Source organism: Sander vitreus, chromosome 19 (genome assembly GCF_031162955.1).
Source record: "Sander vitreus isolate 19-12246 chromosome 19, sanVit1, whole genome shotgun sequence".
Taxonomy (NCBI): domain Eukaryota; kingdom Metazoa; phylum Chordata; class Actinopteri; order Perciformes; family Percidae; genus Sander; species Sander vitreus.
In genome coordinates, this window is record NC_135873.1 from 17,329,585 (window position 1) to 17,357,511 (window position 27,927).

At 40.4% G+C, this 27,927-nt stretch overlaps 1 protein-coding gene across 1 annotated transcript in view; it reads left to right on the plus strand.

Annotated features, from left to right (window-relative positions):
• The window catches only part of sstr1b (somatostatin receptor 1b), a 36,522-nt gene extending 17,499 nt beyond the window's left edge, over positions 1-19,023 (plus strand). The window contains exon 2 of the mRNA XM_078276461.1: positions 13,277-19,023. Within this exon, the coding sequence (XP_078132587.1) occupies positions 14,345-15,451 (1,107 nt within the window). The 5' untranslated portion in view covers positions 13,277-14,344 and the 3' untranslated portion in view covers positions 15,452-19,023. The remainder of the gene's footprint in view (positions 1-13,276) is intronic.
• The last annotated feature ends 8,904 nt before the right edge of the window (positions 19,024-27,927 follow it).

The window sequence follows — 27,927 nt, forward strand, 5'->3', positions numbered from 1 at the left end:
CTTGTTCTCAGTTTTTCCCCGTAGGACTGAAAAGTCTACATTATCCGGGGTTCCATTATGATGAGTCTTCCTACTCATACTTCACCTGAAGGTCCGAAGTGCCGCTCGGCATACAGTCGCGCCTCCTCTGGATCCGTGAAGACCCTCTCTGACCCGTTGTGTGACACCCGGAGTTTCGCTGGATACAAAGTCCAAATCTGACCCTGGGTTTGTCACGTAGCATCCTCCTAGCTAGGGTGAATGCAGCTCGGCGTCTTACCACTTCAGGTGGGAGGTCTCTGAAAATTTGGATCCGTAGGCTCCGGAATGTCAGGTTTTTGGTGGACATCACCTTCTGAATTATGTCTTCGTAAGCATAACAGTAATGTATCCTCGCAACGAGGTGTCGAGGGGGCTCGCTGTCGCCGGGTTGTCTCCGGAGGGCTCTGTGGGCTCGGTCTACCTCTGGTGCTTCTTCAAGGTGTAATACCTCCTTAAACATTTGAGCCACGAAATCCCTCGTTTTTAGGCCATATTCATGCCCTCTTTAATTCCGGCCATTCTCAAGTTCTGTTGCTTCGAGCGGTCCTCCAGGTCAAGGAATTTTAATGAGAGTCTTCCAGCTCCTGCAGTGTGTCCGAAGTACCGTTAGCCGAGTCAGCTAGCTCTTTCAAAGTTTGGTTTTGTGAGTCCATCTAGGCTTTTAGCACTGATATCGCTGTGTCATTGTCGGCTCTTAGTGCTGCTATCTCTCCTCTCAATGTAGTGTCAACCTCTGAGATAAATTTTCTTACAAATCTCTGACTTGACGAGTGTTAGCTCTGAGTGGAGCGATGCTATAGCCTCCAGCACGTCGTCGTCGTCTGCTCTCTGGGCCGCCCCTCCAGCATTTGCTTCTGTAGTCAACCCAAGGCTTCACTTGGGCATGCTTCATCGTTCAAGTCCACCTTCGCATTGATCTTTTTCGGAATTTTCCACGGTCTTCTTTTCTCTCAGAGGGATTAGGTTATATTTTGATAATTTTCTCAAGTTGTCATTCGCATGGTTTAACGTTAATTGTGCACATTCAATTTACGTCCACTAAAAGTTCTGTTTTTGCCAATTACAGGCTCGGATTATTATTCTAAGTGTCTGACAACATTATGGAAAGGATCCCTACAGAAATAAACCTTTTTGTTAAAGTTGTTTAACAATTAAACAGCCCCAAAATGGCTATCGCCAAACCCACCCGACTCCATTTAAATAAACATGAATTTTATCATCAGAAAATGCACTTAATTTTACTTGAAGAACTCGTACGAACAAACCTCAGATAAAAGTAAGACAAGTTTATATATACGAATATGAAAAAGGTCCTTGCATGAGGCCCAAAGATTCAAAAAAATGCTGAAATCAGTCAGGAATGCAGTCACAATATGTTTGTGAGAGTGAAGCCATTAAATCTTGTTGACCACATTCCCTATCAGATGCTCCTGAAACACCTCAGCTAAGACTTGAGTAGCTGGAAGGCAGAGCTGGAGCCTTTTCCATATTTAATCAGGCTGCACTCCAGACTGCGAGCTGCAGATATGTCATATGAAATTAAATGAAAATAGGACCCAGCATACAGCAGCTACCGGCGCAGGGGAGTGAATGGAATGCAAATGAAAGAGAAAGAGCTTTTCAAAGCACTCTCTCCCTCGCCGTTCATTTTTCCTGCACTGTACATGATCACATAAAATGAGGTGAACATTTTTCAAAGGGTGCCAATTTCAGCTCAGCTCTGGGGAGGAATTATCTGATGGAATGCTCCTTTAGGTGTGGCAGACGATCATTAGGGCAGCGGAGGCAGGGTTTCTGGGAGCAATTGATGTTTCAGAAAGGTAAAAAAAAAAAAATCAAATAATGTGTGAAGATAATGGAACTACAGTAAATGTACCTTAAGACATCAAGTATTGAGAACAAATAACACCCCTTCATATCTCTTTTACAAGCAGAAACCAGAAACTTAAAGTGCTCATAGTATGCGTTTTCCCTTTCCTTTATTGTGTTATATATCTTTTTTGTGCAGAGTGAAGTGTTACGTGTTAAGTGAAGAAGCCCAAAGTCCACCCCAAAGGGACTTACCATCTCCAACAGAAAACACTGTTCCAAACAGCTCTATTGTAGTCCAGCCTTCACTTCAGAGACAAACGTGCGTCACTTTGTAACACATTCTCTATAGGGCTTTTCACATTGAGGATGAAAAGAAAAACTGAAAGAAAATAAAGACATTTGTTGACAGTTTTTCACGTTCAAACCTTTGAAGCCCAGTTCAGACCAAAGATTCGCAACGAGACGAAACTGTTTTAGAACGTCGCAGAGAAAAGTTTCAGTGGTTTGAACCGGCCCATCTCAGCTCGACTCAAACCAGCTGCGACTCAGCTGTTCAAGTCGCAGATGCAGGTGTTAGAACAAAAGGGACGTCACCTGTTTCAACAGCCAATAGAGAAGTCTGCTAGTAAAGTCAGCTATAAACTATAGAAATGAAATGATCCATAATCCATTTTATTTTTATGTTACAAACAGCTGGCCGAAATGGCGACATTTTAGACAGAGCCTCAACGACCGGCCAAAAGCACGGTAATGTTATACGGTCAAGCGAGATGGAGAGAGACTGAAGCGAGAGAGAGCCCAGCGGCATTAGAACAAAGCAGTGAATCTGAGAAATAAAACATTTTTTCGCCGATTCATCACTAGAAATGCAACTGTAGCAAGCATCTCAATATCACTAACATTATCCACATTCATATTAAGATGAAACAAATGATATATCCAGCTACAAAAAAGTCTAAAAGTCGGAAGTTAAAACGGTAGTACAAAGAGGCGTTGCTAAGGAGATGATACACTGTCTGGTCTCGTCGCATTGGTGTAAATTGGCAGGTTTTAGAATGCTGCAGAACAGCTCGCTGCAAGAAGTTGCAAGTTTCAACTCGTCACGTCGCGAATCTTTGGCCTGAACTGGACTTAACACAGAGGCCAACACGAATATTCACGTTCTGTGCATTCCATCAAAAAGTAAAGTTCCATAACGTCACACAATCATTGATTCTTCATTGTGATTACTATAATATACCCATCCCACAACTCTACACACTGGGGATGTACTTGTTGTATGCAACACTAGTGTAGAGGTCTTCACAGCTCCAAGCACTTGTGCTGAAACCAAAAAAGACCCGAAAATGTACGACCTAACCGGACTCAGGAGATAGTCCCGATCTGCACCGATTTCACAGCTGATTGCATTAATAAACTAACGCAAATTTTGTCTTAACGTTAGTGGTCTTCTCCCCTGGCCGTGTAGATATAAACTGCCTTCCATACAGTAGAACACGCTGAAAAGACTTTTGAAAAGTCTAAAGTCTGACACCATCTCACATCTAAAGACAATATGTCATAATTCCACTGACTTTTTAGTCACAAGCCATGTTTCCATCCACACGGTTTTATGCAAAATAAGTAATATCGAATGACAAATGCCTTGTGGAAACAGTAAAATTCAATTAATTTTGATGAATATCGACACAAAGTTTGTAAGTTCAACCTCATCGGATTTTCTCTTAATTGGGAAATGATAAACGTTAATGGAAACATTATTTACAGAGTAAATAATGAATTGCGATATGGTTTATGGTTGCAACCCACCTTAAAACAAAGAAGAAGAAGTTTTAGGTCATTTCCGCCACGTATTTCCGCTTTCTTTGCAGACATGGCGGGTGTTAACAAAGACAGATATATACTTAAGTGGATGAAAAAGACGACAGACTTTTAAAATTTAATTTACAAGCGAAACATAAGGGCTAATTTAAATAGCAAAAATCCTTGTCTTGGCATTTGTGTGCATCTTCATCTGCATTATCACAGTGATGTTTTGATAGCGTTGTTCTCTTATTATAGCTTGATATGTCGCTGTCAGCTGGCACATAAGCACTATTACAACTTGTGCAGCATTAATCATTTGTATGTAGACTGCGTGATCCATTTTGGCTAGCAAACTTTGTCGGCAGATGTTAGCTTAATGTTGTGCGGTTCAGTGCGAAAATGAATGGAAACTCCTTAAATTGTCTCAAATTCGCTTTGAAACCGTTGACCGGATGGAAACACACTTTCACCGACTTTATTCCCATGAATGTTTTTAGCGATCTTCAGATAATTTTATTGACAAGTGGATGGAAACATAGCTACTGACTGTAAGATTTTACTACCAAGACTTAAAACTTGAAAAAGACGTAAGACAGCTTGGACTAAGTTTTATGACCACCTTACACCAAATGATTGAGACGACGGGAGCGTGCCCCAACTTTAGCAAGACTCATGATTTCATTCCGATATTAGAAATTTGTCTGCGACAGTGGAATCGCTTGAAAAGTCATTTGGTGTAAGGTTGGCATAACTTGCACGGCAGCTGAATTCTCGCAATATCACATATCACATGAAAATCCATCTCGTCAGCCTTCAAGTAATGCATGTGTGACCGAACAGCAGCTCACTGAACCAATCATGCCCTGTGAGAAGCTACTGGCAGCTACAGGCTTGGTTTAGGGGTACGTGATGAATGCGACTGTTCGTTCAAAACAACAATGGCGGATGTGATAGATGCGCTTTTATGGATCCCACTACAGTTCTAGGCAAGACCAGCCCTACGAAGCAGCCCGATTGGCTGAGGTTAAGCATTGACCTCGAGTAGTTGAGATTAAGATGGCCGATTGGTCAGGGCATAGGACCTGAACAAATCAGGTTCCGTAACCTCGCGCAAGCATGGTCGCCTGGCCAATCGTAGCGCGCAAAAGCTATTGAAGGGCGGGTCTTGCCTAGAACTGCAGTGGGTTCCATAATAACGCATGATAAGACGGATGGTTCATCCAATCACCTGCCAGGTATTTTTTTTTATTTATTATTATTTGCTCTCAAAATGCCTTAACACTGATTGTGCTGTAAATAACACAAAGCAGGTTATCAACTGGCTTGGTTACCTCTGAGCTTTCCAATCTGGCTGGGAGTGTGTTTACGTAAAAGAGTTGTAGTTTTAGTTACATGTAACAGAACAGTGAGTGAAGTGATTAACCTGACATGAGATGAAACGGTGAAATGTGCTGGAAATTAAGGTTGTTGCAAAAAGTGATAGTCAGCAAGGTACAATATAATTAAACAAAAAAATTTAATAATAAACTGTGGAAACAGATTACAATACAAGTATTCATAGTAAGGTTATAAATACTACTATGGTAGTAATCATATCAGCCTTTCTAAACCTGTAATAACAGATTTGTTTTTGGCCACTTGGAGTTGTGTTTGTGTCCACATGATGAATGTCCTATATTCTCTTTCTTTTAGCTGTTTTTGGTCTCTTAGAGAAATATCTGACTCTTTAGCTGCTAGATATCCACTTTGTTCACTAGCTGGTCTCTAACTGTGTCTGTTTGGTGCTCAACAGGTAGAGTATAGTGGCTTTTTAGAGATTATTTATCTGAAAACAGCTGCCTGCTGCGGCTGAAAATTACACTATAGGTGAGCGTGAACCAAAACAGTAAGACTACGGTGGCAGATTCCATGCAGCAGTCCCATTTTTATGGAGAGGGGATGGTGAGTGGAGGATATCATCAGACACGGTAGTAGGGTGGAGGTGGGGGGTTTACTCTGCTGGAGAGAAGAAATGCAGAGAGGAATGACATATAAAAAGAGACTGCCAGATAACTGTGGGATAATGCAGCATTCTGTGAGCTCTTCGGTTCATTACTTGCTCTTCTAGGTGATTTTAGGCATCGCCAAAAGCTCTGATGAATTTCATAGTGATCTGCATTTAGCTATTTTCACTGATTTTGTATTGACTCTCACATAAAGTATACACTGTTAAAGTATTTATGTTTACAAAGTTGATTGCCTTCGATTGGACAGCACTACAATTGTCTCCTTGCAACAGCTCCGTGCATAAGGTATTTACTAGCTAAAACAGTACTTAAAGGACAAGGCTGGTGTTACTCAATCAGGAGGAAATAGTGATTTTGTTGGGGACTATTTTCAGCGGCAGATTAATCCACTTGTTGCTCTAGTGAGTATTTGGGGCAGCAGGACAGTGTATATGGGATTGAGTCAAAATATAATACAGCGTGTGTGTTGTATGGAGCTCTATGGCACATTGGAAGAAGATACATCAGGCTTTGATACACACAACAATACATTTATTGTTGGTTTGGGACGAGAAATATGTCATCAGAATCACACTTTAAATTGTTATTCTAGAAGCTTATTTAATTCACTAGTCGGAACCTAAAGAAAGACTTTGCACACACATTTAGTGATTGATATCCTAATAGAAAATATGAACCTAGACCAAAGTGTTGGACGGACAGTTGAACTCATTACCGGACCAACGTTTTCATCCTGGGTGCCCCGAATTGTCATGGCAACATGGCAATACTGACAACAGTAGCCTTGGTTGTATATTCATGTAATGTTCCACAACGTAAAGCAAGGGATGTATATATACATGTTTTCCCATTATCTCTTTTATTAACACACACACACACACACACACACACACACACACACACACACACACACACACTGATATATTCCTTCTACCAAGCAGCACTAATGCAACTACAAGGATTATCATTAAAGCTGGCAGAAGGGAAGTAAAGGTTGGAGTGGAGCTAGCAGCCCGTCGAAGAATGAAAATACTAATTAAGACTTCGGACTCCTTGTTCTTCCTCATACATCATTGATGTTTCGGAGGGGTAGCGTTTATACTGCAGATTAGCAGCTGTTAGATCTGAACTGCAAAACAAACAGGCCCTCTGAGATAAGGGTAGTTCTCTGGTTGGCCACCAAAGAGCTCTGACTCTGTACTGACATGATATTTGGATGCATAGACAGAGCGGGAGTGTACTTTTTGACGTAGACCAACTCTATCAAAACAGATCTAGCAATTCCAAACTGATCTTTTGTTTTTTGTTTAGATTTTTTTATTGGAATTTTAGGCCTTTATTGTATAGGACAGCTTAGACATGAAAGGGGGGAGAGATAGAGGGGAAATGACATTGTGTTGTCCGGTGACTTTCGCGCAGAAACTCAAGTGAAGATAATAACCTCTTGTGAAGAGTCCATCAAGTTTTTGTAATCCTCCGTGTCCTCCTTGGCCACTAGCAACCATGTGAAGGAGGGGGAGCGGTGCGCGATCACGAAGCGGTGCGCGATCACGAAGGCTTGTGTCATGTGGACGCGCCGAAAGTTTTGTTGTCATTACTTAGAATTCCTCATGGGGGAGACAGAAACTACCCACAGTAGCTTTAATTGCTTCTAATTTTAAGTTTTTATTCCTGATTACAAAAGGATTTAACTTTGCATTCCCTGGGCCTTACAGACAACATTACTGCAATTCATTTGTTCTGTACTGGCGCCGTAAGTTAGCCGCTCTCTCTTTACTTTTTTCCTGAGCAATGTTTACAGGCATCTTTTGTCTTTTTCAAGTCCTGGTAGTCAAAGTTATTTTGCAGAGAACTGGGAAGTTGTTGACCATCGTGATCAACTTTTCCTCCATTTAGTTTGACCTGTTTTAACCTAGTTGCGTGGAGTAGAAAACATGAGCTTTTGTCATGTTAGTCCTGTGTACATGACATTTGTATAAAACTGGAACTCTCTCAACCTGCCCACGTTGCACCTCGTGGGCGCCCTTTAAGGCCTTTCAGTAGTGGTAAGTGGCTCATTTTTCAAGGTTCATTAATATAATCCTGTTGTGTCTCCAGTGTTCGAGGCTGCATGTGTCAATGGGGGGTGATCTCACATGCTACTGCATAGACTATATTGACTGGATACATTATGTTGTATTTGGTGAAATAACACTCTTAGGAGCCTAATCTCATGTGAAACCAAGGGGATTAGCTTGCTTCATCCATGAAAAGAGAGAGAAATACATATATGTAGAGCTACCAGCATCCCATGAAACATTTGTCACTTTTTACTTTGCAAGATAGTCATGCGCTCTAACTGTATCCTGAGCTAGTCAGAGCATGAGCAGTACACCATCTTGAATACTGAGTTATCTTTCATCTAGCAGGCCAGATCATTAAAAGACTATTAAAAATGATGTCTGGCAATCAAAAGAGCATCTTAGACCATAAGAGATTGGACAGACATTAAAAAGGACCATCAAAAGATCAGCGATACCTATCAAAAACAAAGTGAGACTATTAAGTGTACAAATGCAGACCATCAAAGCATAGGCTGGACCCTCAAAAGGCATTTTTAGACCAACAGAAACAAGGGTTGGCCATCCAAAGACCAGCTTAGACCTCCAACAACAGGTAACATAATCAAAGGAACAGCTTAGACAATTACACTCAAAACTAGACCATCAGCACAAACCACCAGTGCAGACTATCTTGTAGACCAGGGGTCTCCAACCTTTCTTCATCTGAGGGCTACCTTAAAATAATGAAAGTGGCCATGAGCTATTTGCATCACATCGCTTAGATTTATTTACATAATAACACACATAATATCACAACATAATACACATAAGATGAATTAAGTACTACTACACTGTTTGCTGAAATTGCAATGGCCAAAGCTTATGAAAAATCTTAACTTCACGTCAAGGTTCATGACTACTTTACACTTCTTTAGCCCACGTAGTTAGCTACATCACTGAAGATATTCCCATCATGGTCCAAGAAAAAATTACCACTTTACACGTCTATGGCCCACAAAGCTAGCTACCTCACTTTTAATATCGTGGTGATTTAGTGTCTCAGTTCCTCAACATATTGGCAAGCTTCAGGAAACCTGCTCGCGAGGATACACAAGGAAAGGACCAGCATGGATATTTTCAACACAAGGCCAGACTATCAAAGAACAAGCATAAACCAACCAATGTATGGCTTGATCATCAAAACACTCAAAAAGCCAGCTTAGACCAACAAAGACCACCCTAGACCATCTGGGAACATGCTTGACCGTCAAAAGATCTGCTTGGACCAACAAAAACCAGGAACTAAAAAATTTGCTTCAAAGCATTAAAAGACAATTACAGTGTCCGGGTTGGCTCTCACCTGTCCTGTCCATCAAAGGCAGAAAAGCCCCCAACAAATAATCTTACAAACAACAATTACAAAGTAATTTGAGTTGCAACCTTTTCATTGGGGACACAGGTTAAAATAATTTGGCACTAGTTTCTAATTATTTTTTTAGTCAGTGTTGTAGCTCTTGTGTCTTAGACAATCACTCCCTTGAGGCAGTATGAATGTACTGTACTGCCATTGTGTCTCTCTCAGATAAGACTATTTGGCAGCTGCTCACAACAATGGATGCCTGCAAACTCTCAATGTGCAGCAATGGAACAAGGATGGATCACTGGAAGGCAGAATGAATAATGACCATACCTTATTATGAGCAACATTGCATACACTGATTGCTGGCGAATGTGTGGATTAATGTCCTCTGTCTATTTTTATGTAAATGAATAAAGCAGCGTTCATGCTGTTCATGGACAGACAACAGCAAATCAGTAATTTGCAGTAGCAGCACCATTCTGACCTGATCCTGTTATTAAAAGACAACATCCATATACAACAGGCCAAAACAGCAATGTGTTTGCACGGAAGTAATTTGCTTGTAATGGATGCAGGTTTTGCTTTCACTTTGATATATTTTATGTTCAGTGAACTTCTTATTTATAATAGCACCATCATTAAGCTATTTTGTCAATTCATCTTCTGACATGCAGCCTTATCACTTTTTTTGTTTTGTCATAGTGTTCAGTGCACAAAGCAGCCTACAGCTGAAATGATGGCATAGGGATGTCAGTGTTGCAGGTATTTGGTCATATACCAAAGAATTGGATGGAAATATATATATTGAACTGATGATGGCTTGATAAAAGGTCAGGAGATCACCAAAGTTACTGCAAAATTCATCGACGACCCATGTCTGTACAAAATTTACAATCCATCAAACAGTTGATGTATTTCATAGTGGAAGCATGGCTGAAAACAACTCGCACAAACGTTGTGGGAAATATCGGACAATTACATCTTTTTGCAAACCCAGACTTAATGCATAGCATCCACAAAAATACAGACTTCCCTTCTCAGCCTACATGCAGGGGCCAAGAAACATGGAGTATGTTCAAAAAACAAATAGGCACAAAGCGCTGCAAGCTCGCAGCCTTTTTAGCGGTTGTTGTTGTTACGTTTAGCCGACAAAAGGTGACTGTCAGCTGGGTACAGAGCTCTGCGAGAGGACAGGCTTTTATAATCGTAAACCTAGCAACATCTAGCAACTCTGCTGCGCTGTGGAGTAATCTCTGGCAATGCGAGACTAGCATCTAGCTAACATTGACACTGTGGGCCATTGGGTTCAACATTTTCAACCTGGCAACCTCTGTGAACTTCGACGATGGGGAGGAGGATCCGGGGGAGACAATTCTCTCCAGTATTTTGAATTTGAACTGCAGTAACGCTAGCTGTCAGTATTCCATATTGGACTTTTACGAGCAACTATAAGCTTTGTAGGTCAAATACCTAAGCTCTCTACACAAACCTGGAATACAAACAGTTTTAGGGACATTGTTTTCTGTGCATGTACAGGGGAATTTGGCAAATCAGTGTTCTATGAATTACATTCATATATAACTCCTGGGCTTACGTTCCATTGTCCAATTTTTGTAGTGGAGTAGGAGAAGATGATTCAACCATACAAAGCTGTCAATGTCCAGATTAGCAGTCATGGCTGGCAAACAGTCATGGTGATTCTGCTGAGTGCATGTTAACAGAGCAGCAGATAGCATAGACAGGGCAATAAGTGAAATGTTTCAGGGTGAGAAAGGAATTCACGTCAGCAGTTACAACGGATAATGTTATAATGCTTTCATTCTTGTCATGTATTACCATATGTAGATATTAACGTATCTGTACCACAAGATGATGAGACAGCATGTTGGAATCATCGCTTATGTGTGAATCATGTGCTATGATATGCTGTTGGCAGACAACCACAAACCTCTTTCACTCTGTGAATCACACTCTGAAGACCTGAAAGGATGTCCCACGCCTTAGGACAAGTCAGTCCTGTATAGTTGGCAATGTTATGCATCATTGTGAAATGCCCTTCGTACGCCCACTTATGTAGAAGATTGCCAGTTGGAATTCCTTTCTGCTATCTAGAATTGCATTGCAGTGGAAAACTCAATATAGAGGGTGAGGGTGAAGGTTTTGAATTGTGACACTTCAGTACCTAATTATTAGATTTACCCATTTTCAAATCATTATGGAATACATTTCCCAAAATTCTGCAACCACACAGAGGAGGGTGTTGGGTTAGATAAAAAGAAAGCGGGGAAAAACAGCATTGGATACCAGCTTCCTGGCCTCATACACAACCCATTTTGATGAAGGCAGCGAACACTGAAATCTGACATAGATTGGAGAGACCCAAAAGTCAGATCTTTGCATTACTTTAAAGCAGTGGTTCTCAAAGTGGGGTCCGGGGACCCCCAGGGGTCCCCAACAAAATAATTTATTTTCAATATAATTTCATCCGTAAGTAACACAATCACTGTGATGATTGTATGACTGTTTTGCTCATGGGTTCCATTCACTTTCTGTAATAAAACATCTACAAGCAAAAATTCTATCAGGTAGGGGAGCCTGGGACAAAATCTTATCAGAAACCGTGGTCTAATTTATGTCAGTTTAGGGTTCCTTGATGTAAAAAAAAGTTTGAGAACCACTGCTTTAACTCCTGATCACATCCGGTGTGTATAATAGGACTGGGTTTAATTATTTTTTTTTTTTTTCAATTAAAATCGATTAAAATCATTTAAATGATCCTATATCGATTCATAAAATCCTGAGATCGATCTCGTAAGAGGCTCTGTTTTAAAGCTAGAATGAAGATATTGGTAGCATATGAAACTAGATGATCTAAGGAATCCACAATGCTGAAGAATCCTCCAATATTAGGCACATTTGGTGAGGGAAAAACTGCCATGGAAATGGCTGTTAAACAATGATAGTTTATTGAGCATCACAGAAACTCAAAACTCTTCTTCGAAATATCACACCATGAGCCATTAGGGTTAATGTAACAAACTAGGTCTTTCTTCTTTGTTTCGATCACCAACCCAGGATTTCTGGCATTGTCTGTTTTTAACATTGCCGATTAAAGCTGAGCGCAGTCTTTCAATCGTTCCTCTTAGTCTGCAAAAACAACTACCCCAGTCTTGTCTTTGTTTAATTAATTTTAAGAAAGTTCCGGGACCTTAAACTGACATATTTGCCATGTCATGTTAAAGTAATTGTGCCTAGCAACTAAAAATGACACTTATGGTAAGCTTACAGGGTTAGGGTTAGGGGTTAGTTTCTCATGAGTCATAATTTTACCTTCTTTCTAAAATATATGCAGGTTTTTTTTTTTATGTGTAGTAGTTCAAATTCTTGACGCAGATACGAATGTTTTTGAACACCCACAAGTCAACAACACTAGCTCTAGTCTGGTGAGCATGAGTTCTACAAAGGCGGTCTGAAAGATACTCAGGGGCACAGTTGTTGAACATTATGCACCACACTGAGTTATAGTTGCACAGCTTGAACCCTTAAGGGTAATTAGTTGTTAAAACGGCTGTTTGTCAAAATGTGCTCTACACAAGCCTGACTAACTTGTTCTAAGAGATCTGCAATTTCACTTTCCCTTTACTACCAGTAAGAAAAGCTACTACACTAGGAAGCAACACTAATAAAGATGCTACATCCAATCCTGTACTCCAACTGTAATAATAGTGCCTGAAAACCAAACAAACATGGATGCCTCGTGTCAGCTAAAGTTTGCTGTTCAATGAGATTAAGACAAAGGAAGCTATCAGTTGTATCACAACCAAGAAATTTGACAAACAGTCAAAGAGATATCAATCAAGCCCAATCTGCAGATCCACACAGTCCTGGGAGAAGATCTAACCACTAAAAATAAATCACCTGTGTGGGTTTACCATGGGTGTCAGGGGGATTTGTCACACTCTAAAACTGTTCCTCTCAATTATTACTCATGGGCTATTGGTAATCAGTATTGCTGCAGACAGCCTGTATGGGAATATGACTTTCCAAGACTAAAAGATTTTGAGTCTGTGATGTGTGCAATACATACAGACACAGACCTAAATGTCTTCATGCTAATACATTCTTGTTAAATGCAGTCTCAGAAAACTAACGCTGTATAAGGTATGACTCATCTTGTGCTTGGTGTCTTTCAGAGGCAGACTTAGTGACAGTTCTTTGTTTTCTTACAGGTTTTCATAATTCAGGTCACAGAAAATGGGAGCAATGGGGCTGTGAGACTCAACAAGACAACATAAGTGCAGGAGCCAAGCAACACAACCTTTAAGTGGACACTTGATGTGATTTGACTCTCCGGGACATCGCATTGCAATCAACAGATTGAGTGATTTGTATTTATGCTTACTGTGTGTCCAAGTGGTTGTAGCTTGGTTTTGATCAGAACTCTGCACTTGCTACAACCTGGAACAGATGGGCAATAAGATGGTTACTCATGAAAGAAAATGGAACGCTACATGATTGCCCACTAAGAATCCTGTGAATCAAGGTGTACAGTAGATACCTTGAGAATTCCTGCATACCCCGTATTTCTTTTGTAGCTAAGAGGAAAAGAAGCCTACAGGTTGTCTGGACTTTACAATGAAAATTCTCTTGGGTGACAGTGGCAAAGAAGTTCCTTTTGAAATATGAACATGATCCTTTTTTTTCTGTGAATTGTCATAGAAACCAAAAGGAAAATAGAACACATAAGTCCTGACACTTTTACACTAGCTGTTATATCTGTTAGCTCAAGGAATGTCTCATTATCTCACTATATTAGATAAATGAGTACTATTACAGAACTCGCTATTATGATTTGAACCCTTCATGATTTTAACAAAATAACAAAACAATGATTAGTTAGGGGCTGTAGTTTTTCAAATACTAAGAAGTCTTTTCAGAGTGTCAGCACAAGTATGACGTGTTTTAGATATCTACGTCATTCGGTACACCTTGTCCAGTCTCATAGCTGCAGCCATTTGACAAGCTTGGTCTTGTGGGCAAAGGTGTTCTTGAAAGGTTGCTAAAATAGAATTATTGAATGAATAATAAAGTATTACCATCCCTGCCTAGACAAATGTGGTAGGCCGCACAACCTACTGTTGATCAAGGTTATGTTTTAGGCCTGGCTCTTTGGTATTCTGTGGTATTACAAATCCAAGAAGCCCAAAAGCTTGACTGATAGCTCTCTGTAACTTCATTAGCTAGCACCATTATCATTTAAACTTAAAGTTAGCATCAAATACCCACCAAAACTGACCATGGATTTCAATGGGAGCCGGGACTATGGGTCCTACCCAACAGGGCTGCCCTATAACACAAGCATGGACTACGAGTACTACTACCCAGAGCTTTACGCTAGTAGAATCATCCTCCCATCTATCTATGCTCTTGTCTGCTGTATAGGTCTTATTGGCAATGCCATGGTCATCTACGTCATTCTGAAATATGCCAAAATGAAAACAGCCACAAACATTTACATCCTCAATTTGGCAATTGCTGACGAGTTGTTCATGTTAAGTGTTCCTTTTCTGGCCACATCAGCTGCCATCCGCCATTGGCCCTTCGGGTCGCTGATGTGTAGGTTGGTGCTGAGTGTGGATGGTATCAATATGTTTACATCAATCTTCTGCTTGACTGTGTTGAGTGTGGACCGTTACGTAGCAGTGGTTCACCCTATCAAGGCTGCCCGCTACCGCAGGCCAACTGTAGCCAAAGTAGTCAATGTGTGTGTATGGGGGCTGTCACTTTTAGTTATCCTGCCCATCATTATCTTCGCAGACACTGTCCGGGCGCCAGACGGTGCTGTGGACTGTAATTTCTTGTGGCCTGAATCGGCGTGGTCAGAGGCATTTGTGGTCTACACGTTTCTGTTGGGGTTTCTGCTGCCGGTTGGAGCTATCTGCTTATGTTATTGTTTAATGGTGGCCAGGATGCGAGCAGTGGGGCTAAAAGCAGGCTGGCTTCAACGACGGCGCTCAGAGAAGAAGATCACCCGCATGGTGCTGCTAGTTGTGGCCGTCTTCGTTCTCTGCTGGATGCCCTTCTATATCATCCAGCTGGTCAGCGTTTTCCACCGGCCCCCAGACCCCATGGTGACTCAGCTTTTTGTCATCCTCAGCTACGCTAACAGCGGCGCCAATCCTATCCTGTACGGCTTTGTGTCTGACAATTTCCGGCGGTCATTCCAGCGCATTGTGTGTTTCCGGTGGCTGGAGTCTGGGCTGGATGCGGAACAGGTAGATTACTGTGCTGTAGCTTTGAAAAGACAAGCAACATGTAACCCTCTGGATTTTCCCAAGGACTGTATGGCTTCTGATATGGTGTTTCGCAATGGGACATATACCTCCCGTACAACCACAATGTAGTGGTAGAGTGTTATTGTCTTAAGGTTTATAATGGGGAGATTGGTATCCTTTTCATTCATACATTATAAAAATGTAACCTACATAAAGTCCAAATATATCATCATTTGTATACATCCTCTGAAGTACACAGGTGTGCCATACAGAAATGGACTTGACAAAGTGTAAACTCCTTAATGAGGATTTTGTGACACGGAACACAAACTTAAGAAAGCCAAAAGAACAACTAATGGATAAGCAGAAAATGTACAATTCAGCAGCCGATCTGACTGGCTGACATGTTAAGAGAAAAACTGAAAAAGATGTATTTAACTGTACGAATCCCACAAATGTTCTGTTTCCAAGTGGGCAAGGATGTAAAGCACAAATGAATGTAAACACAAAATGGCTATGCTTATTGACATGTTGATTCTTACTTTAGGTTATAGCAAGCCCTAAGTATAAGAGGCTGCTTGGATACCCGGCAAACTAATTACAAATGTAAAATACCATGGTTGTTTGTCAAAATGTAACAGATACACCCCCAAAAAAGCATCCAATGCCACCCCCAAAATGCACAAATTCTACAGTTCACGGATGTGTTTTAACAATTTAGATTACACAAACAATTTGGCAAAAACACTGTAAAAAACCTTTTATTCTCAAATGAACACGGTAAGGTCAGAGCAACAACAGAGTCGTGTCATACTCACCACTCTGCTGCTCTCAGTTCTTTATTAAAATATTGTTTGTTCAATTATTTCCAATTACTTTCATTTTGCTGTGTTTTTTACAGTCAATGAAACTCAACACGGCTGATAAAAACTGCAGATGTTTCAAAATAAAAGCCTGTACTATTAATGCCAACATGCCATTCTGATCATACACTCACTACAATTGAACCTTCTTTTTTTAACATAGGTTTACTTTACAATATTTTACACAATCTTCTCAAGTCCTCTTGGTTTTCCATAGAATGGAGACAGCACTAAACCAATATTGTTTAAATTTCACCATGTTTAAATATCTCTTTCAAACTTTTAAATGTAATTGATTTTATCTTATCAATCTTACATGTAGTTGTTCTGCAGATTTGTTCAACACAAAGTTCAAACCAAAATTGTTGAAAAATTGATATTTCTGAGAAAAGACAACACAGGCTTAATTTCATAGTATACTAGTGTGCGAGTTTTACTTTTCAGTAACAGAGATTGATTTATTAATGTAAAATAAAAATAAAAAACCCGTTGGGTGTGGTACAGTGCGTTGCCTGTGTGGGGCTTGTGTTGGCCCTGGATATCCCCCAGATAGGAGAAAGGTTTAATTAAACGTGTGTCACTTTCTCCAGGCTTTAAAATAATGTTTGATTTTTTTTCTGTGTACGTTTATGTAATTGATGTATCTATATTTGTTAATTGTTTGTTGGTGGACCTGTTTGAATCTGTTTGAATTTGAGGTTTGTCTTTGCAAACTGGGCAAGAGCTGTTCTGCTTCATTTGAACAACATGACAGAAATGGCTGAAAAAAAATATGATGTACTGTATATGTTGAGTTCATGTTTCTAAATTTCAAACGCTCACAAAAAACTTTTCACCCGTGATTTCACTTTGTTGTTTTGTGTTTAGCAGTGGTTCTCTAAAATGTGATAAAATGTATTTTATAATGAAATGTTAATTTGACCTTTAAATCTGAAAACAATTACTCAAAAGTGGGTGGGATCAAAAACTCACTCAAGAATTTTTGTTCACTTGTACTCACTGTATTACCAATGTTTCTATCCTCAGACCTTCATCAGGTATAATTTATATAGACAAACAGCTCCGATACCACGTATCCTTAATTTTCAAAGTGCCCCAAAATGACATATGTTAATGTTTAAGTGACAGCGCCATCTAGCGGCTGTAGTAATTATGACTGTTGTCTGTTGGGAGAAAAGTCGGGTGACGTCAGGGGGCGGGACTCGAGAAAAAAGTCGCAATTACAAATCTGCTTGCTACTTTAGCAACACGGACAGCATCATGGATTTATGAATACACGGTTATGCTAGTGACATTTCAGAGCCATGGTCGGAGCCATGGATTCTAACATTCACAAACCTCAGTCAGATACATGATCAATGAGTCACGCTAGGGATAAACTGACCGCTGAAGCACCGCAAAGTGGAGCCATTTTCATTTCTGCGCCCATGATATTCAATCTGTCTGCTCACACTGGCTGCAAACGTTTCGGCTTCTCCTGTATTTCTTCAGCGAGTGAATGTGTCAAGCTAGGTAGGTAATCAAACAGGAACACCAGATACTTCAATCCATCACAGGCAATCGCCGCCCAGTGCATGCCGGTTAGATTGTGTCCGACTTGATCTGACATCATGCGCACATAGGCAACGATAACCTCACAAGATTGAGGCGGCTGCAGTTTTTAGAGCCAGGCTCTGCAGTTGCTCTCCACCGACTGCAAGACCCAGGGCATGATGGGAAATGCCTGGTTCGCAGCTGATCTAACAGCTGATTGGTTCATAATTGACTCAACACTATAACGTTTCACATACACTTTTCGTTGTTTAATTGGAGAGGTTAAGATCGATATTTGTCTTATTTGAAGGCTTATTCTGTTAACAGAATACATGTGTGGCTGATGGTGGCGTTTAGTTTTCAGAGAGACTAAATACAAAAAGTAAGTGAGACTAAAGTTCAGATTACAGATCGTCTACAGTCTGTTGTATATTAACATCAGCAACAGATTGCCTGCAGATCATTTTAACAGGCTACTCTGTCAGAATCTAATCAATCGGAGACTGAGCGCGAACTGATATGGGTCTGATAACATTTTAATTAATCGGACCTAACAGGATGTGAGTGTTTCTGTGACTTCTTCTACAGACTTCAGGCTGCTTCAAACGGCTGTATACTCTCCGACTTGGCCACCGCTTTTTGTCAACGCCTCCAGTTGCTGCTGCTGCCTGCTCATCTTGAACGAGCCCATTGATTGGTTCTTGCTTCCACCCTTTCTCACACTTAATTACCTCATTAAGTTCACCAGGTGACCCCATATCAAAAGACTGCACTCCCTCTCATTCACTAGCTGTGTTGGAAACCGTTCCCCATCATGGAAATAGTGCATGTGTACCCTACCCTGAAAACTGAAAAGGAAAAATGGAGCAGGGTTTCGTTTCTTTTTTCAGTGGAAATGTAACATGCAACATCAATACAACCTTTTACTATTCTCCGGAGCACTCCGTTTGTTTCAGGGGCATATTAAAAGTATTTTTGGGGTTTGTTTACATGATGTTGGGCGTGCACACCTCCGTCACACAAATAACCACCGCATCTACTGACGCAACAATGTTTTCAGTGAGTGTCCGCAATCTCGTTTGGTCGTTCCCTACATAGTTGACTATTTAATAAACACTACATAGGGAATAGTGAGTGGGTGAATGAGGGAACGGTTTTGAACACAGCTACTCTCTGTTTACCTAGCATGGTAATGGGCATGGGCTGGTGATTCATGGCATTCTGAATCACCAGCCCATGTGTGGTTTTGTACTCCTTTTCATTTGCAACCATTTTAAGTTTTGGAAAATAAATCTTTGTTGAGTGGACTGAAGTTTCCTGGCTTACTTGTGCCTTCTAACCGATGCCTATGATAAACCTGAATCTCTTTTACAAGGGAGTCCTGGCAAGGACAGTGACAATAAAAAGTGTCACATAAAATAATAAACAACATACTTTTATCACATCAATTACATCAAACAATGACTTATCTATGTTCAGTAACAGGACATGTGCATTCAGTGGTCAAGTAGTCCTTATGGTCTTCCATGTTTATATCAAATCAGAGGTTATCAGCAGCAGCTCCCTGATATCCAAACAAAGTAATGAGCTCTTTTTATTATGAACTAAAAAACTGCACCGAGTTCTTCTAATTGTTATTTAATATTTGTTAATTATTCCAATTAACAGACATAGTACCTCTACCAATGTTAAAGATAAGTACATATGATATGATAGAAAAATACAATTTACAAATACAATGTCAAAGGATGAACCAGGGAAATCAACATGTTAATATCTAAAAGTTGAAGGGGGGCCTATGATGTCGTGACATAATTCACGACATCATAAGAAAAAAAAATAGTAATCGTCCAGCCTGACCATAGACTGTAAAATAATGGACGTAGCTTTGGCGACGTCATCTATTGGTTTTTGTTTTAAAGCCTCGAGTTTGGCAATTTGGCCCTTGCCATCTTTTTTTTTTTAAACAGGATGAGACGATTTTTGATGGGACCTTTTTATCAGAATACAGCATAGAAAAAAAACTGCTTAGAAATATAGGAAATATTGGATAGGATAGAAAAACACAATGTGATTCTGCTAAATAAAACATCACATTAATTATTAATTTCACTTGTTTTGAAATGGAACTTTTGCTCTATTTATTTGCCCGTCCAGTGAGAGAGATGATGGGAAATGACACAAAGTTGAAGCTATTTTAAAACCCTAAAATATTTGATGGCTTTTGAGAAGCTATCTGGGCTGGAGCCCATTTGATTTTTTAAGTTTTAGTCTGTTCAGAGTTCTTATAGCTGTGGGGGGGAAAGCTGTGTTTGAGTCTGTGGCGCTTCCCAGAGGGCAGCAAGTCAAACAGATGTTATCCTGGGTGAGTACAGTCTCTGGTGATGGTTGAGGCTCGCTGAGGTAGCGAGTGTTAGCAATGTCTTCCAGGGATGGGGAGAGAACAGACGTTGATTTTTTTGTGTCGTATTTATTACCCTCTGCAGAGCCTTTTTGTCTGCTGCTATACAGCCGGCGTACTAGACTATAATGCAGTACACCAGGATACTCTTCTATCATTATAACATGTATAGGGTAATTTTGTTTTTTTCAACCTAGAACCTATTTTTTAAATGTTTTTGTTTCTATGTAACTGATGGGATCAAAAATCTTTGAAATTGGTCCAGTATTAATCGAGACTCCGAAACAATTCAATTCAATTTTATTTTTAATATCAAATCATAATAAAAGTTATCTCAGGACACTTTACAGATAGAGTAGGTCTAGACCGCACTCTATAATTCACAAAGACCCAACAATTCCAGTAATTCCCCCAAGAACATGTGACGAGGAAAACTCCTTTTAGGAAGAAACCTTGGGTGGTGAGAAAAACTTCCTTTTAGGAAGAAACCTCGGACAGACCCAGGCTCTTGTCTAGGTGGGTAGGTGGTGTCTGACGCTGCCAGTTGGGGGTGTGATGAACAATGGCAATAATAGTCACAATAAAGATACTGGAACAATGACCAGAAATAGTAGTTGTAGTAGTTCATGGCATAGAAGGGCACTGCAGGGCGTAGCAGGACATAGCATGGCACTGCAGAGCGTAGCGGAGTGTAACAGGGCATAGCAGGGCGTGGAGCAGGACCACCGGGACAGCTGCAACCATGATTTAGGTGCCACCCTAGTCCAAGGAAACATGCTGGGCAAAAGAACCACATAAGGGCTCCAGGGAATCAGCTCCCCAGAGCTAAGTTAGTAACAAGCATTTCTGGGACACAGATGGAAAGAGAGAGAAGAGAGAAACTCAGTGTGTCAAAGGATGTCCCCCGGCAGTCTAAAACTATAACAGCAACACTAAGAGAGACAGGTTAAGGAGAGGAGCCGGGTCGGGCTAGAACTCTCCCCTGCCGTATCGGGCTGGACTGGCCTGCCTCCCTCTATTTTGATTATATGGTAGATTAATCTGACGACTATGAAGAGAAGCAGAGAAAAGAAGGGGTGCCGTGTGTGAAGCGATACACCCTCCCCCACTGGTCTAGGCGAACACTGCAACTCCTCACTCCCTAACTATAAGCTTTATTGATGAGGAGAGTTTTATGTTTACTTTTAAATGTGGTGACGGTGTCTGCCTCCTGAACACAGACCGGGAACTGGTTCCACAGGAGAGGAGTGTGATATCTGAAGGCTCTGGCTTCCATTCTACTTTTAGAGACTCTAGGAACCACAAGTAACTCTGCATTCTGGGAGCGCAGTGCTCTAGTGGGACAATAAGGTACTATGAGCTCTTCAAGATATGATGGTGCTTGACCTTTTAGAGCTTTGTAGGTCAGGAGAAGGATTTAAGGCTATGCTTAGACGGAAACGATCTGAAGAGAAAATACAGAAGTGGCGTTCTCACTATTTATTCCGCGTTTAGACAAGAGTTTTGGGGGGGAAATCTGCATGCATATGGTGACGCAAAAGTGTGTGAAATTTGATGTAGTATGCACGCCAGGCGGCTAGGTGGCACTGCCACACAACACCACCGAGGCCGCGCGCCTACGTAGAACCTTCCTTCTACTTCTCTCCTTAGTAGCGCGAAACCAAAACATGTTGAAGCGAACAACAAAAGCTTGTCTGGAAAGACGAGGAGGTGGAGTTGCATGTTTGTCTGATGATGACCAGCACAGTCGACCGTGATAAGCCACAGCACCCAAGGGAGCACTACCAATATCCTGAGCCTCGCAGCCCTTCAGCCGCTGCTTGAGAGCGAGAGGCAGTGGGCAGAGGAGGCTGAAGCAGACCCTCTGCCCACTGGCCGCTGCCATTTAAGATTTCCACTCTGGAGGGTGATTTCACTTTTTTGCGTTTTTAAGCCCCAAAAACGCCGTCGGCGTATAAACAAAAGGCACATCCGATAAAATATTTTTTCACTCGCGAGCGTCATCTTGTAAACAGGGCCTTAAATTCAATCCTGGATTCTGAAACCTGGAAACAAGCTGCAATGTATCGTTAACGGCAGTTGCGAACCTTCAATTTACGTCCACGTGTCTGACAACATAATGGAAAGGATCCCTACAGAGATGACCTTTTTTTTTTTTTTCTTAAAGAGTAAGATCTTTTTTGTTTAACATAAAACATAAAAAAAAAAAAAAAAAAAAAAACGATAATAATCGCTATCGCCAAACCCACCAGACTCCATTTAAATAAAAAAAAAAGACATTTCCCTTTAAGCTAAGGTATTGACTTTGGCATCATATTAGTGCATACATAACCTACATAACCTCAATAACTCCATTATTTATCTATTGGTCACACTCACACTAAAAGTAGTCGTTCTCCTGCTTAAAGTCAGAGCAGGAAGCTTCATTCAGGAGCTTTCAGACAGCGAGCACTCGCTGCAGCAGCCTGTTTTCAACACAGTGGCAAAGAGAGGGAGGAGCGGCTTCCGCTCTAATGACCGTGCACAGGTATTTGCTGATGATTTCGGAGTTCAACGTGGTTCAACTTTGTCTACCTGCGGGAACCATGGCAAACACAGAGAACCACAGCAAGAGAACGAGAAGGAGCTGATTTTACTGTATCTGAGTTCTCTGGATAGATCACCTCCTCACCAGCAGAGAAGAGACATCAATGAATATTTGGCATCTGCGAGGCTTCCAGTTAAGAGCCTGAACTTCTCACTCCAGGCACATTTGCAGTGCTCCAGGTTCTGACAGGCTGACAAATCAAATTCATGATTTGATATGAAATTCCAGCAACAGGCTGGAGGGTGATACCTCAGGAGACACACACACACACACACACACACACACACACACACACACACACACACACACACTATTATCCAGTCCAGTTTCTGTAGTTGACATGAATCAATCAAGAGGTATGTTGCAGCTTGAAATATTCTGAGAGCTTACATAACTACTAGGCTTCAGTCCATTATGATAATGGTCCATGTGTTACACTGTAGTCAAGCCTCTAATTTACTGTAGAATGTAACAAACTGCAGCTTTTAGAGATTTAGAAATGAAGCATGTATTTTGAGCCGCTTGTTGTGTTTCCAAGGAGACACCAGACGTTTCACAAAGCCCCTTCAGGCTCGTGTCTTGGTTTTACACGTTTTATGTTAAAATGTTTTATGCCACTTCATTTTCTAAATGGCGTGCTAAAAAGGTGCCACACAGAGAGGTGGGACCATGGTAATCCCAGTCTAATGCATTCACTTTAATCAATTAAGCCCTCAGGTCCCTGCTATTCCTCCAACTATTTGCTTTATCAATGTTCTGGTGTCAAAAAAAATTCTTGAAAAAAGCTTTAATGGATCTTTAAGAGTACCCCAGGTCTTTTCCCCCAACATAATAGCATGGTGCACACTTAGGCAACAGTAACTTACATCAAATGTGTAAAGCAACATAGCAGAATAGTTCTGCAGTAAGAACATATACACACACATATATATATATATATATACACATTGGGCCCGCACTGCACAATAACACATCGTGGCTATGTCCTGCCTGCTTAATTGTATCCTCAATTGAATCATCAAGGTCTCCCGAACCTTCTTCACATATATGAAATGAGTTGTGCTGCTCCTGAGTTTTTCCTTAACAGGTGGCTTTTGGGTGTGAAAGGCTCCTTAAGTACTTAGTGAGGTGGATGAGGGGTTAAGTTGTGATGTTTCAACACCACTCTGATTTAAATGTTTTAAAAATGTTTTACTTTTAATGTTTTTAATTCTTATTTTCCCTTACTTACTTTTGATATGTGTAAGATGTAGCTTATAACCCAGTACAATATGTAGATACACATTAAATATAAAGGCCTACATTGAGAGATATCAATTAGTTTGAAAAAATAACACTTTTTGGATTTGAACTGAATAAAAAAGGGACAATTAGATTCATGTTGCTATTTATTTTTGTTGATATACTATTCAAAAATCTTTACAAGCAATAGCAAATAGAATTAAGGCTTAAACATGAAAGATATTTTCTATTTCAAACACTGGAAGAGAAAACATTTGTGTTCATTTACTGGTCAGAGAGGCATAGTTGGAAATGAGTCATGGCCACATTGAAATAACCTTTTCTTTCTTTTAAGAATTTTACAGTCTAATGGACTATTAAAATGACACAGACAAAATGCACTCTGTTTTGCATCATGTACTTTTGACCTGTTTGGTATGAGTACAAATTACTTAAAATAGATATTTTTCCAACCTGGACCCTATTTTCCATGGACTTTTGTCTTATGTGAATAGGAATCTTTGAAATGGTATTGTATTGAGCGAAAACGTGAACCAAGCTGCACTGGAACCCTATGTGGCAATAGCAACCCCCAATGTACATCCACAAAGTGGTTGTTCTTGCTGCAGGCTCAGATTGTTATTATAAGTGTCTGACCTCATTACGAAAAGATAAAGAAGTTGCGAACATCCTGCCATGCTTTCATGTGTAACGTTACTGAACCAGGTCAACACAGTAACTTTAGCTAATAGCATTAGCTTAACTCCGCACTGTCTGCAGCTCTCCACCAGGAGCGATTCCAGGATGTTTTAAGTGGGGTGGCACAGGGGGAGGGACCAATAATCAGTCAGGGGCATGGCATCAGAGTACAGTGTAGAAAATCTGTATAGAAATGTAATTATGCTAAATAAAACATCACATTCAATATTCATTTAACTTTTCATTTTAAACTAATTGTAAATCCAAATACAATACACATTTTCTGTAGGCTCAGTCTGCCACAATTGCAGTGCTGGTTCCATGGCATCAGAATTTTGGATAGTCGTCATGGAAACATTAATTGGTCTTGTGACAAGGGCTGGGAAGATTGGCAGAACAGCCAGCCAAGTGATAGTATTCACTGACTGAACCAATGGAAATCACAATTGTCAGGTTGACAGCACTCTAGCCCAATCGAATGGGGGGGGGGAAATCACATTTCAGGGAGGGTCACTGCCACCCCGTGCCCCCCCTTCTAGCCCCGCCCCTGCTCTCTGCACTCTTGCAACAGCATTTTTCTTTAGGAAAAGTTGCTTTTGGACTAGGATTTCTTGTTCTCTTTGGCTGGCAGTAGACATCCTTGATCAAAATGGTCACCGTGGATGGACTGGAGTGTTAGGATCCATTTGTAGCTGTCTGCTAGCACAACTAGCCACAATTTCATGTTGTCCGTATCCAAAAACAACGTCTATGAAAGCTGCTCAAAATGTAGCTCGACATTTTGTTGGCCAAATTTTGAAATGTACAATTGAAAATCTTTTAGACAACACAAAGCAACGCTTTCTGTAATCCATACAACAATGATTCTACATGCTGACATGCATGATCCATGTCTATAATGCGACAAGAAGAATGCATAGCCAAGATAATTTTCAAGATTGTAATGTGTTACCTGACCCAGCCCTGCACAATGTACTGTTGAATGTATGTTACAGTTGACTTTGTGTAAAACATAAGGCCAGTGTCCTTTCTGCCACCTTTCCAGAGCTGTAGTCCTTGTATAGACTGTAGGGGTGACAGACATTTAAAAAAGGCTTTGAAGATGTGTACATAGGTGCACTCTATGGCCCAAGATAATTCATAGTCATTCATAAAACACAATGGGTGATAGAAGGAAGAAGAAAATGTAGTGTATTGTTCATGGCAGGAGATCAGGCTTCAATGACTGCCATCTGGGATACAAAGAGTATGGAGCCAAGTTTCCGCTAAAGGTCATATAATCCTGTACATTTGTGCTTCGCTGTGCCCAGAAAGGTTTCAATTTTGTCAGCACTTTGCCAGCAACAGGTCCTCCACCTGTTGATGGAAAAGTGCTGACAAAAGAATGTTCTTGATAGGTACACCAAGACACACTGTCGCTGCTGTCTTATGAAATACTATCTGCACCAAAAACTCCATCCATTTTCTGTTCCTGCCTATCGTCTTAAGTTTTGCAGGGAACTGGATCCCAGCATGTATTGGGAGTTGGCAGAGTACAACTGGGACAGGTCAGCAGTTCATCAGAGTTACAATCACACTTATGGACTAACAGGGGGCCCAATCCTTACGCCAGAAAATAGTGCTAAATACAGGACAATTACACAAAACATTACATTTCAAATACATTTTCTTTCTACAATATCTACTGTACAGATGGTAACTACATTATTGCCAATTAACTATGGTATGATTAGGGTTAAGAAACTAAAACACTTACCATTAAGGGGTTTGGGTTAGAGGAGGATGGATCATTTATTTGCATAGGCCTACTGATCTTATGATTTGATACTATAAATAAAATTGAACTGAATCTATATTGTATGGTGAAAATATTGTTTATTGTTTTGTTAACTAAGGTAAGCGCTCTCCCTGCTACGCATCCCAGCCCAGCTGGATCCTGTTCCACTGCCCCCCAGGGGGGTCACAAGCTTTTCTACTGGGGAAGGAGGAGGACCAAGAGGCCGAGACGAGGGCAGCATTAGCAACTTTTGGTAGGTACGTGAGTAGGGAGCGGTCTCCAAACTCAGGGGTCAACTCAAGGTCAGGGCTCAAGATCCAGCAGTGGCTCCAAGGGGCCAACGACAGCACAGGCAACTGCTATATCCACTTTGAACAAAACGCTGTTTGTTTAAAAGGACGACCGTGCCGAGGGTGATAACGTTTAAAATCAGCTTAGTAAGAGCCATCTAAGGACTATGGAACAAAGATTCAGGAGAAAATGTATCCTTCAAAATGATAAGACAAAGAAGAAAAATAACAATATAAGTGCTAATAATAAGTGCTCAGGTAAAACCATGCAAAGAAAACCCACACAATATGATAATAAGTGTAAGTAGATATGTGCTGGGATAAAATTCATGCAAAAGGATAAAATATTAAAAAGCCAAACAAGAATATTAATATTTACAAGGATAAGCAGATAAGTGGAATCCAGGACATTTTTTATTCCAAATAAATGTCCTGAAGAATGCTGTGAGTTTCTTAAACATTCCTGTGGTGGCACAAGAGTGATATTTTGAAATAAATACATGAATTTAGTCAATATGTTAATTTTGAATATATTTATTTTCCCAATCATAGATATAGGTAAAGGAATTCACCTTTATATAGATTTATGTACTGAGTTCATTATGATATCATAGTTTGTTGGTGCTATAGTTTCCAAATAAGGTATTTTGTTGCCCAAATTTGTAAAATTAGATGAGAGCTTGAAAGTATAAAAGTATTGGTTTATTTATTGTCTTTTATTTCCGTTAAGTAGCATTAGTGATGATTTTGAAGCATTTACTTTATATCTTTAGATATTGTTATAGGAATAAAATTACATCGTCAGCAAAAAGAGCTATTCTATGGTCTCTGTTGCCAATTGAAACCCTCTGTATTTGCCTACTGGTTCTAATTGCTATTAATAGTGGTTCAATAGCTAGTATGAACAGAAATGGTGATAGAGGTGAACCTTGGGGGCAACCTCTTGTAATATTTAAGGGCTCAGATACCACTTCATTTGTCAGTACCTCAGCTATAAGATTGAGATGTAATATTTTGAGTAGTATTTCCAGCGTATTAATCTTGTCTTTTGTTGTGGCTATGCATTGTTCAGCCTCAGCAATGCGGCTGCTGTATTCTTTAATATCGGTTTGAACATTCTGATTTGCTGTCAGTACACCATCCATTTCAGAGTAAAAATCTTGTTTGAATGATTGTATAGCTTTCATGATGTCCATTGTGGAGAGGTTGTCCATGATTTCAGCGCTGTTGGTAC